General features: G+C 53.5%; 1 protein-coding gene across 5 annotated transcripts in view; it reads right to left on the minus strand.

The window, feature by feature from the left end:
- Positions 1-338: 338 nt before the first annotated feature.
- LOC141258660 (sterile alpha motif domain-containing protein 12-like) overlaps positions 339-16,396 on the minus strand; it is a 57,002-nt gene continuing 40,944 nt past the window's right edge. The window contains exons 2-5 of one of the 5 annotated variants that reach the window (XM_073673621.1): positions 14,266-14,341; positions 8,487-8,563; positions 5,561-5,711; positions 339-4,738 (exon numbers count right to left, since the gene is read on the minus strand). In XM_073673621.1, the coding sequence (XP_073529722.1) occupies positions 4,581-4,738; positions 5,561-5,711; positions 8,487-8,504 (327 nt within the window). In that variant the 5' untranslated portion in view covers positions 8,505-8,563; positions 14,266-14,341 and the 3' untranslated portion in view covers positions 339-4,580. Of the gene's footprint in view, positions 4,739-5,560; positions 5,712-8,486; positions 8,564-9,154; positions 9,232-14,265; positions 14,427-16,083; positions 16,391-16,396 lie in introns of those variants that run through there. The other 4 variants (XM_073673617.1, XM_073673618.1, XM_073673619.1 and 1 more) reach the window with 4 other exon arrangements.

The following is a 16,396-nucleotide window of genomic DNA, read 5'->3' on the forward strand; positions in this document are numbered from 1 at the left end:
TAGCCTGGTGCTTCGGTGCCTTTCTCTGTCAGTTCGCTTGGTCCTCTGGGACCTTTAGTACTTTTTGACAGTTTGTCTTTTTGTGTTCTGCAACAACTTCTGTTTAGGAGGTGTCCCATTTTTGTTCCAGTCCTTAGTTCTTTTAGGGACCCCTTCCCTTATGCTATAGGTCTTCGTTCAGACTAGCCGAGGACTAAGGCGGGTCTGTTCACTAGGAGCAGGCAGCCCGCTACATCGTAGGGATTCAGCTTAGTCTTACTGTAGGGACAGCTTTCCCCTATCTTTCCTTAGTTCATGTTGCAGATCATAACAGAAATAAGGTTGATATAATAAAGAAGTAAATGATAATTACTGTTTAATACTGAAAGGAAACATTAAACAAAAAGAGAAAGTCGGGGAATTCCGGCTGATAAGAAGCCTTCGGTCACTGACCCGAGGACTCGTCTGCACAATGCCCCATACACATTAGATGAGAGCTAGCCAATCGGTGGCACCAGTCCACCTTGTGTGGGGGGCCGCCCGACTCCTTCTGACAGGTGGTTACCTAATGATTTATCGCCTCTTCTACAAGGTCTTCTTGTAACGTCCCCTAAGTCTCACTGGTGTTGTCTGTGCTCCGACAACTTTATTCGGTAAGACATCTGTCTTGGACACTTTTGTCTTTTTTTTTTTAAGTAGATTTTGTAATTCTAGAATTATTTTTTTGCCTTTATTTAGCAACGTGATGTTTCGGCATGTGCCGCCGGTCTACACCGGTATCATAGATTATACGCGACGTCGCTGTCTTCCTGTAGGACTCATAATCAGTGGGGTCATGGGAAAAGCTGAAGAATCTTCTTCTTATTTTTAAAGTGGATCTGACACCAAATCTCAGAAGCTGCATTCATTATTAAGTAGACCTGATGAAGCTGGTGTACATACATTAAAGATTCACGTTAGAATTGGGGTATAATTCCTTACGAAAGTCCAGCTCATAAAACTATTCAAAAGGATTATAAGTCTATTTTCATGAGTTTTCAAAGTAAGAACATCAGGCCTAAAACAACTAGGTAATAATGCACGACAAATCTGCCGACAGATTCCCTTTAAGTGTCATTTTAACAGAAGATGCCCCACAACATGTGAAGGAAAAAGTTTGATTGGTCTCTTCACTGTGAAACCATCTTTTGAATATGAGAGATCTGGCAAATATATGAGACTGAATCCAAAAGAGGGTGAGAAGATGAATCTCTTGTCTCGAGCCAGCAGATCGGTGTCAGAGAAGGAACGATGGGACAGGTTAGTTACCTTTGGTGTGTGGTCAACCACAGGGTCTAATTGTTTAGAATTAGGGACGGGCGGACCGGTGGAAGTTATTTCAAAGTTTGGTTCGAGTAGCAGAACTGTACCCAAACTTCAACCAAAACCTGAACCCCATGGAAAATAAAGGTTACCCGAACTGGGAAAGGCAAAAAAAAATTCTCTCTCCCTCGCGGGAACTACAAACATTGGTGCGGACTTCCTTCGGGGAACGTCCATCTTCGGGTGCGCCCTTCTCTATTTAGAATCCCACTTGCCTTTGGTGGTCTTCCTGAGGCAACTGCTTTGGTAAGTGGAGATGTATCAGATTGATAAGATGATGTGGAGGAAACAGTCGATAAACGAACATGGAAAGTATACGTTTTAGTTCTACGTTTTTCTTGACAATGGTCCACGTCTCGGGAAGGTTTCTTGGCTTGGCCTTCGTCTATTTCTTTTTTTCCCAATTTTCAAACTGTTTATCTATTTTTTCTTGATTACAACTAGCTAAGTCGGCGGGCGTACTTATTTTATTCCGCTGGAGCCAATGAATCGTCTATCCCTTTACCTAGATTTTTCAAAAGATTTTTTTTATTAAGATCAAATAAAAAAGTTCCATGAATGTAAAGGAACTGTTATTACAAAGATCCTCCCATTGACTAATGAATCGTTCATCTTCGATGGTGAAGGAGGAGAAGACTCGGAGTCTCAGGCCTCGGGGGGATGAGTTTTTTGTAGATATAGGTTTCTAGAAATGCCAGATTTTTGTACGCCTCTGTCTCTGACCATCTGACGCCAAATTAATGGATCCACCACTAAAATCCTTTTCGGTCTGGATAGTCCGGGTTTGCGCCCTGGTTTTGTTGTCCACGCTCGTGGAGGCTGTAGAAGTTAAGGTGGAGGCTGTAGAAGTTAAGTAGATGAAAAGTGCAGCTGACACCAGGGTGTATAAGGAAAGGGAAGCGATTCTCGGTGTAATTAGGAAGGTGTGTGTCTATCAAAATATAATCCCACAGTAGTGAGGACATACTACACCCTAAAGTCAAGGTATAATTAAGTAGCACTAAGAACCTCAAAACTGAAAAAAACCTACAATAAATAGTACAGTGACCAGATTTATACTCCCATTGGCCAGTAGGTAGTGCAGCCTCACGTCCTAACCCCTGCTGATTGGTGGCGCATGCAGCATGTCTCGGTGGAAGGTGGGCACATCCGTCAGCCGGAGGGCGGTGCACATGTCTGGTCACGTGATGAGTGACACAAGCTGGCACAGCATGGTCCTCCTAGGTGATACACTAGAGAATAGTCCATGACACGGCACAGCATGTTCCTCCTAAGTGATACACCAGAGAACAATCCATGACATGGCACAGCATGGTCCTCCTAGGTGATACACCAGAGAACAGTCCATGACATGGTACAGCGTGGTCCTCCTAGGTGATACACCAGAGAACAGTCCATGACATGGCACAGCATGTTCCTCCTAAGTGATACACCAGAGAACAATCCATGACATGGCACAGCATGGTCCTCCTAGGTGATACACCAGAGAACAGTCCATGACATGGTACAGCGTGGTCCTCCTAGGTGATACACCAGAGAACAGTCCATGACATGGTACAGCATGGTCCTCCTAGGTGATACACCAGAGAACAGTCCATGACATGGCACAGCATGGTCCTCCTAGGTGATACACCAGAGAACAGTCCATGACATGGTACAGCATGGTCCTCCTAGGTGATACACCAGAGAACAGTCCATGACATGGCGCAGCATGGTCCTCCTAGGTGATACACCAGAGAACAGTCCATGACATGGCGCAGCATGGTCCTCCTAGGTGATACACCAGGGAACAGTCCATGACATGGCGCAGCATGGTCCTCCTAGGTGATACACCAGAGAACAGTCCATGACATGGCGCAGCATGGTCCTCCTAGGTGATACACCAGGGAACAGTCCATAACATGGCGCAGCATGGTCCTCCTATGTGATGCACCAGAGAACAGTCCATTAGATGGTAAAGCATGGTCCTCCTAGGTGATACACCAGAGAACAGTCCATGACATGGTACAGCGTGGTCCTCCTAGGTGATACACCAGAGAACAGTCCATGACATGGTACAGCGTGGTCCTCCTAGGTGATACACCAGAGAACAGTCCATGACATGGCACAGCATGGTCCTCCTAGGTGATACACCAGAGAACAGTCCATGACATGGTACAGCATGGTCCTCCTAGGTGATACACCAGAGAACAGTCCATGACATGGCGCAGCATGGTCCTCCTAGGTGATACACCAGAGAACAGTCCATGACATGGCGCAGCATGGTCCTCCTAGGTGATACACCAGGGAACAGTCCATGACATGGCGCAGCATGGTCCTCCTAGGTGATACACCAGAGAACAGTCCATGACATGGCGCAGCATGGTCCTCCTAGGTGATACACCAGGGAACAGTCCATAACATGGCGCAGCATGGTCCTCCTATGTGATGCACCAGAGAACAGTCCATTAGATGGTAAAGCATGGTCCTCCTAGGTGATACACCAGAGAACAGTCCATGACATGGCACAGCATGGTCCTCCTAGGTGATACACCAGAGAACAGTCCATGACATGGCACAGCATGGTCCTCCTAGGTGATACACCAGGGAACAGTCCATGACATGGCACAGCATGGTCCTTCTAGGTGATACACCAGAGAACAGTCCATTAGATGGTAAAGCATGGTCCTCCTAGGTGATACAACATAGAACAGTTGATGAGAAGGCCCAGCATGGTCCTCCTAGGTTATATACCAGAGAACAGTCCACCATCATGCACAGCATGGTCCTCCTAGGTGATACACCAGAGAACAGTCCATGACATAGAACATCATGGTCCTCCTAGGCTATACACCAGGAAACATATTCCATAACATGGCACAGCAGAATCTTCCTAAATTTTACAGGAAGGAACAGTCCATGATCATGGTCCTCTTAGGTTATACGCCAGGGACCAGTCCATGACATGGCACAGCTTGGTCATCCTAGATTATACACCAGGGAACAATCCATGACATGTCTCAACATAGTCCTCCTAGGTTATACACCAGAGAACAGTCCACCACTTGGCACAGCATGGTCCTCCTAGGTTATACACCAGAGAACAGTCCACCACTTGGCACAGCATGGTCCTCCTAGGTTGTACACCAGAGAACAATTCATGACATGGCACAGCATGGTCCTCCTAGGTGATAGAACAGAGACTGGCACTAGTTCTTGAATGGTCCTTGTGTGTTTTCTGCTTGGTCTCCTAAGCAGCTTCACTCCTTCTCTGGCTCACACTCTGTGATCATCAGCAGCTGCTGGATTTCCTGCTGGAGCTTCAGCTCTAAGACTTCGACAAGAATTGATTGACGCAAATTCTCTTGAATTCCCATCCTCTGCAACAGGTTATCCGTCAGCCTCAGCAGAGCCCGACCTGCCAGGAAAAGCCAGAAATGATTACTCACACCACACATCATCCACCATACATCCTCCACCACACATCCTCCACCACACATCCTCCACCACACATCATCCACCATACATCCTCCGTCACTAAACGATGCTGCTCACATCCTCCACCATCACTAAGGTCCACTCACATCATTCACCGTCACGAATGTCCGCTCACATCATCCACCATCAGTAAGGTCCGCTCACATCATCCACCATCAGTAAGGTCCGCTCACATCATCCACCATCAGTAAGGCCTGCTCACATCATCCACCATCAGTAAGGTCCGCTCACATCATCCACCATCAGTAAGGCCTGCTCACATCATCCACCATCAGTAAGGCCTGCTCACATCATCCACCATCAGTAAGGTCCGCTCACATCATCCACCATCACTAAGGTCCTCTCACATCATCCACCATCACTAAGGTCCGCTCACATCATCCACCATCACTAAGGTCCGCTCACATCATCCACCATCACTAAGGTCCGCTCACATCATCCACCATCACTAAGGTCCGCTCATATCATCCATCGTTACTAATCATGTCTGCTCATATAATCTGTATCAAGAGAATATAGTCGGCACTCCATGTTTCAATTGAAAAAAGCCTTGGACAGGCTGGAGCGATTATTTTGAGTTGTTGACCACCAACACGTGAGTGCCGGGATTTGCTTTTCCTGCTCATATAATCCATCCTCCATCACTAATCATGTCCGCACACATCATCCATCATGTCTTCCCATGTCATCCATCCACTCTCGGGTGGGTGATGTTGGAGGCTCCTGGGATACTTTCTTGTACCTGATATGTGATGGGAATATGCTGCCTGGACGAGGCCGGCCGCGTTCTGTAGGGGTCCATACTGCAGCCAGGAGCAGACATCTTGTACTGACCAGTCACTGACCGGCTTCTCCCAGATCTCCTCATCCTCTGATTCCTGCGACATCAAACCCTGAAAGATAAGAGAAGACATCTGTGCACTCAGCCCCGGCCTCACCATTGATGGATTATCTACCAGAACCTGCCCTGGAGCAGCAGAAGCAGCTGAGGACAGACAGAGTATACACTCCCCCGATCTTCCACTGCTGCACCAACTGGCTGCTCATCACACTACATGCACGCCTGGACTCGCGCGCTCATCCTGGACACGTTACGCCTGGACTCGCACCCTCATCCTGGACACGTTACGCCTGGACTCGCGCGCGCTCCTCCTGGACACGTTACGCCTGGACTCGCGCCCTCATCCTGGACACGTTACGCCTGGACTCGCGCCCTCATCCTGGACACGTTACGCCTGGACTCGCGCCCTCATCCTGGACATATTACGCCTGGACTCGCGCCCTCATCCTGGACACGTTACGCCTGGACTCGCGCGCGCTCCTCCTGGACACGTTACGCCTGGACTCGCGCGCGCTCCTCCTGGACACGTTATGCCTGGACTCGCGCGCGCTCCTCCTGGACACGTTATGCCTGGACACGTTACGCCTGGACTCGCGCCCTCATCCTGGACACGTTACGCCTGGACTCGCGCCCTCATCCTGGACACGTTACGCCTGGACTCGCGCGCGCTCCTCCTGGACATGTTATGCCTGGACTCTCGCGCGCTCCTCCTGGACACGTTACGCCTGGACTCGCGCGCTCCTCCTGGACACGTTACGCCTGGACTCACGCGCTCCTCCTGGACACGTTACGCCTGGACTCGCGCGCTCCTCCTGGACACGTTACGCCTGGACTCGCGCGCGCTCCTCCTGGACACGTTACGCCTGGACTCGCGCGCGCTCCTCCTGGACACGTTATGCCTGGACTCGCGCCCTCATCCTGGACACGTTACGCCTGGACTCGCGCCCTCATCCTGGACACGTTACGCCTGGACTCGCGCGCTCCTCCTGGACACGTTACGCCTGGACTCGCGCGCTCCTCCTGGACACGTTACGCCTGGACTCGCGCGCTCCTCCTGGACACGTTACGCCTGGACTCGTGCGCTCCTCCTGGACACGTTACGCCTGGACTCGCGCGCTCCTCCTGGACACGTTACGCCTGGACTCGCGCGCTCCTCCTGGACACGTTACGCCTGGACTCGCGCCCTCATCCTGGACACGTTACGCCTGGACTCGCGCGCGCTCCTCCTGGACACGTTACGCCTGGACTCGCGCCCTCATCCTGGACACGTTACGCCTGGACTCGCGCGCGCTCCTCCTGGACACGTTACGCCTGGACTCGCGCGCGCTCCTCCTGGACACGTTACGCCTGGACTCGCGCGCGCTCCTCCTGGACACGTTACGCCTGGACTCGCGCGCGCTCCTCCTGGACACGTTACGCCTGGACTCGCGCGCGCTCCTCCTGGACACGTTACGCCTGGACTCGCGCCCTCATCCTGGACACGTTACGCCTGGACTCGCGCGCTCCTCCTGGACACGTTACGCCTGGACTCGCGCGCTCCTCCTGGACATGTTACGCCTGGACTCGCGCCCTCATCCTGGACACGTTACGCCTGGACTCGCGCGCTCCTCCTGGACACGTTACGCCTGGACTCGCGCGCTCCTCCTGGACACGTTACGCCTGGACTCGCGCGCTCCTCCTGGACACGTTACGCCTGGACTCGCGCGCTCCTCCTGGACACGTTACGCCTGGACTCGCGCGCTCCTCCTGGACACGTTACGCCTGGACTCGCGCGCTCCTCCTGGACACGTTACGCCTGGACTCGCGCGCTCCTCCTGGACACGTTACGCCTGGACTCGCGCGCTCCTCCTGGACACGTTACGCCTGGACTCGCGCGCTCCTCCTGGACACGTTACGCCTGGACTCGCGCGCTCCTACTGGACACGTTACGCCTGGACTCGCGCGCTCCTCCTGGACACGTTACGCCTGGACTCGCGCGCTCCTCCTGGACACGTTACGCCTGGACTCGCGCGCTCCTCCTGGACACGTTACGCCTGGACTCGCGCCCTCCTCCTGGACACGTTACGCCTGGACTCGCGCCCTCCTCCTGGACACGTTACGCCTGGACTCGCGCCCTCCTCCTGGACACGCGCCCTCATCCTGGACACGTTGCGCCTGGACTCGCGCCCTCATCCTGGACACGTTACGCCTGGACTCGCGCCCTCATCCTGGACACGTTGCGCCTGGACTCGCGCCCTCATCCTGGACACGTTGCGCCTGGACTCGCGCCCTCATCCTGGACACGTTACGCCTGGACTCGCGCGCTCATCCTGGACACGTTACGCCTGGACTCGCGCGCTCCTCCTGGAGACGTTACGCCTGGACTCGCGCGCTCCTCCTCGACACGTTACGCCTGGACTCGCGCGCTCCTCCTGGAGACGTTACGCCAGGACTCGCGCGCTCCTCCTGGACACGTTACGCCTGGACTCGCGCCCTCATCCTGGACACGTTACGCCTGGACTCGCGCCCTCATCCTGGACACGTTACGCCTGGACTCGCGCCCTCATCCTGGACACGTTACGCCTGGACTCGCGCCCTCATCCTGGACACGTTACGCCTGGACTCGCGCCCTCATCCTGGACACGTTACGCCTGGACTCGCGCCCTCATCCTGGACACGTTACGCCTGGACTCGCGCCCTCATCCTGGACACGTTACGCCTGGACTCGCGCCCTCATCCTGGATACGTTACGCCTGGACTCGCGCGCTCATCCTGGACACGTTACGCCTGGACTCGCGCGCTCATCCTGGATATTACACCCGGACACTCATCCTCAGTATAGCGTTACCTGTGAGGGTGCCGCCATATTTAGAGTCCAGGGGTGAAGTGTGACCAACCAGAGCCGATCCGACCTCTCATCTGCACCTGTAAATAACACGTTACGCCTGGACTCGCGCGCTTCTCCTGGACACGTTACGCCTGGACTCGCGCGCTCCTCCTGGACACGTTACGCCTGGACTCGCGCCTTCATCCTGGACACGTTACGCCTGGACTCGCGCCTTCATCCTGGACACGTTACGCCTGGACTCGCTCCCTCATCCTGGACACGTTACGCCTGGACTCGCTCCCTCATCCTGGACACCTTACGCCTGGACTCACGCCCTCATCCTGGACACGTTACGCCTGGACTCGCTCCCTCATCCTGGACACCTTACGCCTGGACTCGCGCCCTCATCCTGGACACGTTACGCCTGGACTCGCGCCTTCATCCTGGACACGTTACGCCTGGACTCGCGCCTTCATCCTGGACACGTTACGCCTGGACTCGCTCCCTCATCCTGGACACGTTACGCCTGGACTCGCGCGCTCATCCTGGACACGTTACGCCTGGACTCACGCGCTCATCCTGGATACGTTACGCCTGGACTCGCGCGCTCATCCTGGACACGTTACGCCTGGACTCGCGTGCTCATCCTGGATATTACACCCGGACACTCATCCTCAGTATAGTGTTACCTGTGAGGGTGCCGCCATATTTAGAGTCCAGGGGTGAAGTGTGACCAACCAGAGCCGATCCGACCTCTCATCTGCACCTGTAAATAACAGAAGTTACATGTAGCGCAGCTCATGTCTTATCTGATGGTGCGAGCCGTATAGTGACTGTCACATCCCCAGTGTCACCAGGGCAGGTTGATAATGCAGGACATAGGGGCACAGCAGACGGCACCGAGGAGAGAGGGACATGAAACCAGTCATCCTTGCCCCTCATACCTGTCCCAGGTGTAGTCTCAGGTGACAGTCTCTACCGGACATATTCTGCTGCCCTGTACGTTTCCTGGGGCAGATATGAGAGTCCTCCAGCAGGGGGCACCGGATAGATTTAAGGAGGCACCAGGGCAGTGTCATTTATGAATACGACTGACGGGCCTCTAAATCCATATGAAAGTAGTCTAAGGGGTAGCGTTTCAGCTCTGACACGTCAAGGTAAGGAAGCTTATTCGCCGTGCAATGCTCCTCTTGGAAATTTAATATGCAAATTGCCTCTTCAGAGAAAAAGAGGACTTGTACTCTATAGCGCCACCTATTGGAAGGAGCAATCCTACATTTGGCTTTTATCCTATTGCACGACTGGTTAAAGGATTGATTAGAAACTTGTAGGATCGCTGCTTCCAATAGAAAGGAATCTAATGAGACAGGAGGGAATTCCTGAGAGTGGGGGGCTTCAGGGGAGGAATCCAGCACCGCGAAAAGGAGGAGAGCTGCAGGAGGTGAGGAGATGAGAGGTGCGGACACAGCAAGAGCTGAGAGGGTGGAACGCCATAATGTCAACTATTCTCCGGTAGAACACCTGCACCAGTATACTGCCTGCACCCCACAATATCCCAGTATACCGCCTGCACACTCACACTCTCCCCGGTACACCGCCAGCGCCTTCACGCACGCACTCTCCCGTATACCCCCTGCACCCTCACGCTCTCCCCCGTATAACCCGTGCACCCTCACACTCTCCCCCGTATAACCCGTGCACCCTCACACTCTCCCCCGTATACCCTCTGCACCCTCACTTTCCCCCCGTATACCCCCTGCACCCTCACACTCTCCCCCGTATACTCGCTGCACCCTCACACTCTCCCCCGTATACCCCTTGCACCCTCACACTCTCCCCCTGTATACCCTCTGCACCCTCACACTCTCCTCCGTATACCCCCTGCACCCTCACACTCTCCTCCGTATACCCCCTGCACCCTCACACTCTCCCCCGTATACCTCCTGCACCCTCACACTCTCCCCCGTATACCTCCTGCACCCTTACACTCTCCCTGGTAAACCCAATGCACACTCACATTCTCCCTCATGTAACCCCTGCACCCTCACACTCTCCCCCGTACAACCCCTGCACCCTCACACTCTCCCCCGTATACCCAATGCACCCTCACACTCTCCCCCGTATTATTATTATTATTATTTATTATTATAGCGCCCTTTATTCCATGGCGCTTTACATGTGAAAAAGGGGTATAATGCAAGATCAATTACAATAATCTTGAACACGATGTGACAGCGACTGGTGCAGGAGGAGCGAGGACCCTGCCCGCGAGGGCTCACAATCTACGAGAGAGTAGGTGAGGGTAGAGCTGGTCGTGCAGCGGTATGGTGGAGCGGTGGTTACTGCAGGTTGTAGGCTTGTCGGAAGAGGTGGGTCTTCAGGTTCCTTTTGAAGGTTTCCACAGTAGGCGAGAGTCTGATGTGTTGGGGTAGAGAGTTCCAGAGTAGGAGGGATGCACGGGAGAAATCTTGTATACAATTGTGGGAAGAGGCAATAAGAGGGGAGTAGAGCAGGAGATCTTGTGAGGATCGGAGGTTGCGTGCAGGTATGTAACGGGAGACTAGGTTGGAGATGTATGGAGGAGACAGGTTGTGGATGGCTTTGTATGTCATGGTCAGGGTTTTGAACTGGAGTCTCTGGGCAATGGGGAGCCAGTGAAGAGATTGACAGAGAGGAGAGGCCGGGGATTAGCGGGGGGACAGGTTGATTAGTCGAGCAGCAGAGTTTAGGATAGATTGGAGGGGTGCGAGAGTGTTAGAGGGGAGGCCACAGAGCAGGAGGTTGCAGTAGTCAAGGCGGGAGATGATGAGGGCATGCACTAGGGTTTTTGCAGATTCATGGTTGAGGAATGTGCGGATCCGGGAGATATTTTTGAGTTGGAGTCGGCAGGAGGAAAGGGCTTGGATATGTGGTTTGAAATAGAGATCAGAGTCCAGGGTTACCCCGAGGCAGCGAGCTTGATGGACTGGGGAGAGTGGACAGCCATTGACGTTGATAGATAGGTCAGTTGGGGCGGTTGAGTGAAACTGTTGGAAAGATGATGAATTCTGTTTTGTCCATGTTAAGTTTTAGAAATCTGTCAGAGAAGAAGGATGAAATAGCAGACAGACATTGTGGGATTCTGGTTAATAAGGAGGTGATATCGGGTCCAGAGAGGTAGATCTGTGTGTCATCGGCATAGAGGTGATAATGAAACCCATGAGACTCTATGAGCTGTCCCAGGCCTAAGGTGTAGATGGAGAAGAGCAGAGGTCCTAGAACTGAACCTTGGGGGACACCGACAGATAGGGGGCGAGATGAGGAGGTGGTATGTGAGTGGGAGACACTGAATGTCCGGTCTGTTAGGTATGAGGAGATCCAGGATAGGGCCAAGTCTGTGATGCCGAGAGATGAGAGAGTCTGTAGTAAGAGGGAATGGTCTACTGTGTCAAAGGCAGATGACAGGTCCAGGAGGAGGAGGACAGAGTAGTGTCGCTTGGATTTGGCGGCTAGTAGGTCGTTTGTGACTTTAGTCAGTGCAGTTTCAGTAGAATGGTGCGGTCGGAAACCAGATTGTAGGCGGTCGAAGAGGGAGCAGGAGGAGAGGTGGGAGGACAGCTCAGAATGGACATGTTGTTCCAGTAGTTTTGAGGCATAGGGGAGAAGTGATATGGGGCGATAGCTAGACACAGAGGATGGGTCAAGGGAGGGCTTTTTGAGGATGGGTGTGATTGAGGCATGTTTGAAGCATGAGGGGAAAACACCAGTTGTTAATGACAGGTTGAAAAGGTGGGCTAGGGCTGGAATGAAGATAGTGGTAAGGTTTGGGATGAGGTGGGACGGGATTGGGTCAAGTTTACAGGTGGTGAGGTGTGATTTGCAGAGTAAGGAGGAAAGTTGATCTTCAGAAATGGTGGAGAATGTAGTTTTGGAGGAGGAGGGTTGAGTAGGTGTGGGGAGGGGCGATGGGGGCTTTAGGCAAAAGCTTTGTCTGATGGTGTTAATCTTCTGCTTGAAGAATGAGGCAAAGTCTTCAGCTGAAATAAGAGGAGAGGGAGGAGGCACTGGGGGACGGAGGAGAGAATTTAAGGTGTTGAATAGTTGTTTAGGGTTGTGAGACAGGGAGGATATGAGAGATACAAAGTATGTTTGTTTTGCTGCAGTGAGTGTGGACTTGAAGGTAGTGAGGGACTGTTTGAATGCGATGAAGTGCTCATGGGAGTGGGACCTTTTCCATCTACGTTCAGCAACCCTGGAGGCCCGTCGCAGTTCTTTAGTTAGGCAGGTGTGCCAGGGTGGTCTGTTGATTGTGCGAGCCTTGGTATGCGTGAGGGGGTCAACCGAATCAAGAGCTGCAGCTGTTGTGGTGTTGTATAAAGTGGCAGCAGCAGCTGTATCATGTAAGAAACTAATGTCTGTAAGAGGGAGGAGGGATTCAGAGAGAGAGTGTAGGTCAAGGTATTTGAGGTTTCTACGAGGGTATGCAAGTTTGTGGAGTGGGGATTGTTGCCCCGGGGAGGAGAGAGAAGAGAATGTGAGTAGGTTGTGGTCAGAGAGAGGGAGAGGTGAGTTAGAGAGGTTAGATAGGGAACAGAGGCGGGTGAAGATGAGGTCCAGTGTGTGGCCGTCTTTGTGGGTGGGTGTGGAAGACCATTGGGTAAGACCAAAGGAGGAAGTGAGGGATGGAAGCTTAGAGGCAGCTGAGAGGGAAGTGTCAATGGGGATGTTGAAGTCGCCCATGAGGATAGTGGAGATGTCAACGGAGAGGAAATGAAGTAGCCAGGTGGTGAAGTGGTCAAAGAAAGAGGTGGTTGATCCTGGGGGGCGGTAGATGACAGCCAGTTAGAGGTTGGATGGGGAGTAGACGCGCACGCAGTGCACTTCAAAAGACGGGAGAGTAATTGCGGGCGGCAGTGGGATCTGGGTGAAGGAGCAGTTTTCTGAGAGGAGGAAACCTATTCCTCCACCGTGCTTGCCGGTGGGGCGGGGGGTATGGGAGAGGTGGAATCCGCCATACGAAAGTGCAGCAGGAGAGGCTGTGTCAGAGGGGGTGAGCCAGGTTTCAGTGATGCCGAGGAAGGAAAGCTTGTTAGTGATGAAGAGATCGTGAATGTAGGAAAGTTTATTGCAGACGGAGCGAGCGTTCCATAAAGCTCCTGTTAGTGGAACTGGGGAAGCGGGGGCTGGGCGGATGGGTATAAGGTTAGAAGGGTTACGAAAGTTTGGGATAGATCGGGGGTAGGAGGTGGAAGTGAATGTAGGGATGTGGTGAGGAGGGCCGGGATGTGGAGAGATGTCGCCAGCAGTAAGGAGGAGTAGAGAAAGCGTTATTAGGTGGGAGCAGAAGAGGGCATGAGGTGGCATGAGGTGGCTGTCTGTGTTTGGAGACAAAGGATTGTATGTTGAGGAATAGCTCTGAGGAGGAGGTGAGATGGGTGGGGAGAATGGAGGGAGAGATGAAGAGTTCCTTTCCAGGTGTAGGGATTAGGGGTGGTTGAAAGAAGTGAAGGATTAAGGGGGTGAGAGTGAGAATATAGACAAACATTGTTTACTGTGACTTAGTATCCAGTTACCTTCAGTTCACTTCACATTCAATTCAGAATTAATTCATATTTCTCACACTTAAGCAATGGACACAGACTCCTGGCTCTCAATATATTTGTAACTGAATGCATTCAGCTGTGAACCAGATGGGAGTGGTCTGTGCTCATCTTGATCAGCTGATTAAGGCTGAACCAGATGTAGGATACTCAATGGTTCAGTAAGCAGGGTCATAAATGAAAGTGGGGGGTGGGTGGGTGGTGTAACTTGGGTCACGTACCATTAGTATATAGTAGGAGCAGAGAGATATAGGGAAGGCTGCATGGAAATCAGGATGGCAAAGTTGGGTCACGTACCTGTAAAAGGAATGGATAAACAGAGATGCTGATTAGAGTGCGGTGGTGGCCGGTAAGGTACAGTCTGCATGCATCATATTATTCAGAATTAATTCATATTTCTCACACTTAAGCAATGGACACTTAAGCTGAGGGACACAGACCCCCCCGTATACTCCCTGCGCCCTCACACTCTCCTCCATATAACCCCTGCACCCTCACACTCTCCCCCGTATAACCCCTGCACCCTCACACTCTCCCCCGTATAACCACTGCACCCTCACACTCTCCCTCGTATACCCCCTGCACCCTCACACTCTCCCCCGTATACCCTCTGCACCCTCACACTCTCCCCCTTATAACCACTGCACCCTCACACTCTCCCCTGTTTCCCCCCTGCACCCTCACACTCTCCCTGGTACACCCCCTGCACCCTCACACCCTCCCCCGTGTACTCGCTGCACCCTCACACTCTCCCCCGTATACCCCTTGCACCCTCACACTCTCCCCCTGTATACCCTCTGCACCCTCACACTCTCCTCCGTATACCCCCTGCATCCTCTCCTCCGTATACCCCGTGCACCCTCACACTCTCCTCCGTATACCCCCTGCACCCTCACACTCTCCCCCGTATACCCTCTGCACCCTCACTTTCCCCCTGTATACCCCCTGCACCCTCACACTCTCCCCCGTATACTCTCTGCCCCCTCACACTCTCCCCCTGTATACCCTCTGCACCCTCACACTCTCCTCCGTATACCCCCTGCACCCTCACACTCTCCCCCGTATACCTCCTGCACCCTCACACTCTCCCCCGTATACCTCCTGCACCCTCACACTCTCCCTGGTAAACCCAATACACACTCACATTCTCCCTCATGTATCCCCTGCACCCTCACACTCTCCCTGGTACACCCCCTGCACCCTCACTCTCCCTGGTACACCCCATGCACCCTCATACTTTCCCTGGTACACCCCCTGCACCCTCCCTCTCCCCGTACACTCTCCCTGGTACACCCAATGCACACTTACATTCTCCCTCATGTATCCCCTGCACCCTCACACTCTCCCTGGTACACCCCCTGCACCCTCACACTCTCCCTGGTACACCCCCTGCACCCTCACTCTCCCTGGTACACCCCCTGCACCCACACTCTCCCTGGTACACCCCATGCACCCTCACTCTCCCAGTATATCCAATGCACCCTCACACTCTCCCTGGTACACCCCCTCCACCCTCACACTCTCCCTGGTACACCCCCTGCACCCTCACTCTCCCTGGTACACCCCATGCACCCTCATACTTTCCCTGGTACACCCCCTGCACCCTCACTCTCCCCGTATACCCCCTGCTCTCACTCTCCCTGGTACACCCCCTGCACCCTCACACTCTCCCTCGTATACCCCCTCCACCCTCACACTCTCCCCGTATACCCCCTGCTCTCACTCTCCCTGGTACACCCCCTGCACCCTCACTCTCCCCGTATACCCCCTGCACCCTCACTCTCCCTGGTACACCCCCTGCACCCTCACTCTCCCCGTATAGCCCCTGCTCTCACTCTCCCTGGTATACCCCCTGCACCCTCACACTCTCCCTGGTACACCCCCTGCACCCTCACTCTCCCCGTATAGCCCCTGCTCTCACTCTCCCTGGTACACCCCCTGCACCCTCACACTCTCCCTGGTACACTGCCTGTGTGGCGCCCCTGCGGCTACCGAGTACCCCACGGCCCAGGGGGCGCGTCACCTGCACTTGCTCCCACCTGTTATGGTGTCTGCGGCTGCTCTATCATAGTGAAGGTTGGTGAATGATTGATTCCTCGGGGTCAGAGTACAGAGCGGGGCACAGACTGTTCCTTGGCTCCTCTCCTCCAAGTCCCTGTTGCACTCAGTGTACACAGACCACCTGGAGATGGCGGCCGCTCTTCCCTCCTCCTTGTGTCTCACCCATCCTCTGCTTTTACACAAACCTTCTGGTATTAACACAAAAATGTTTCCTCCATAGGAGGCGCCGACAGAAGCAGCGACCGGTGCCAGGTTCACGGATACTGCCATACATGTTCCCATCTCTGCCCC

The sequence above is a fragment of the Phyllobates terribilis genome, unplaced genomic scaffold (assembly GCF_046119375.1).
Source record: "Phyllobates terribilis strain yellow unplaced genomic scaffold, ASM4611937v1 Scaffold_3__8_contigs__length_932513732, whole genome shotgun sequence".
NCBI classification, from domain to species: domain Eukaryota; kingdom Metazoa; phylum Chordata; class Amphibia; order Anura; family Dendrobatidae; genus Phyllobates; species Phyllobates terribilis.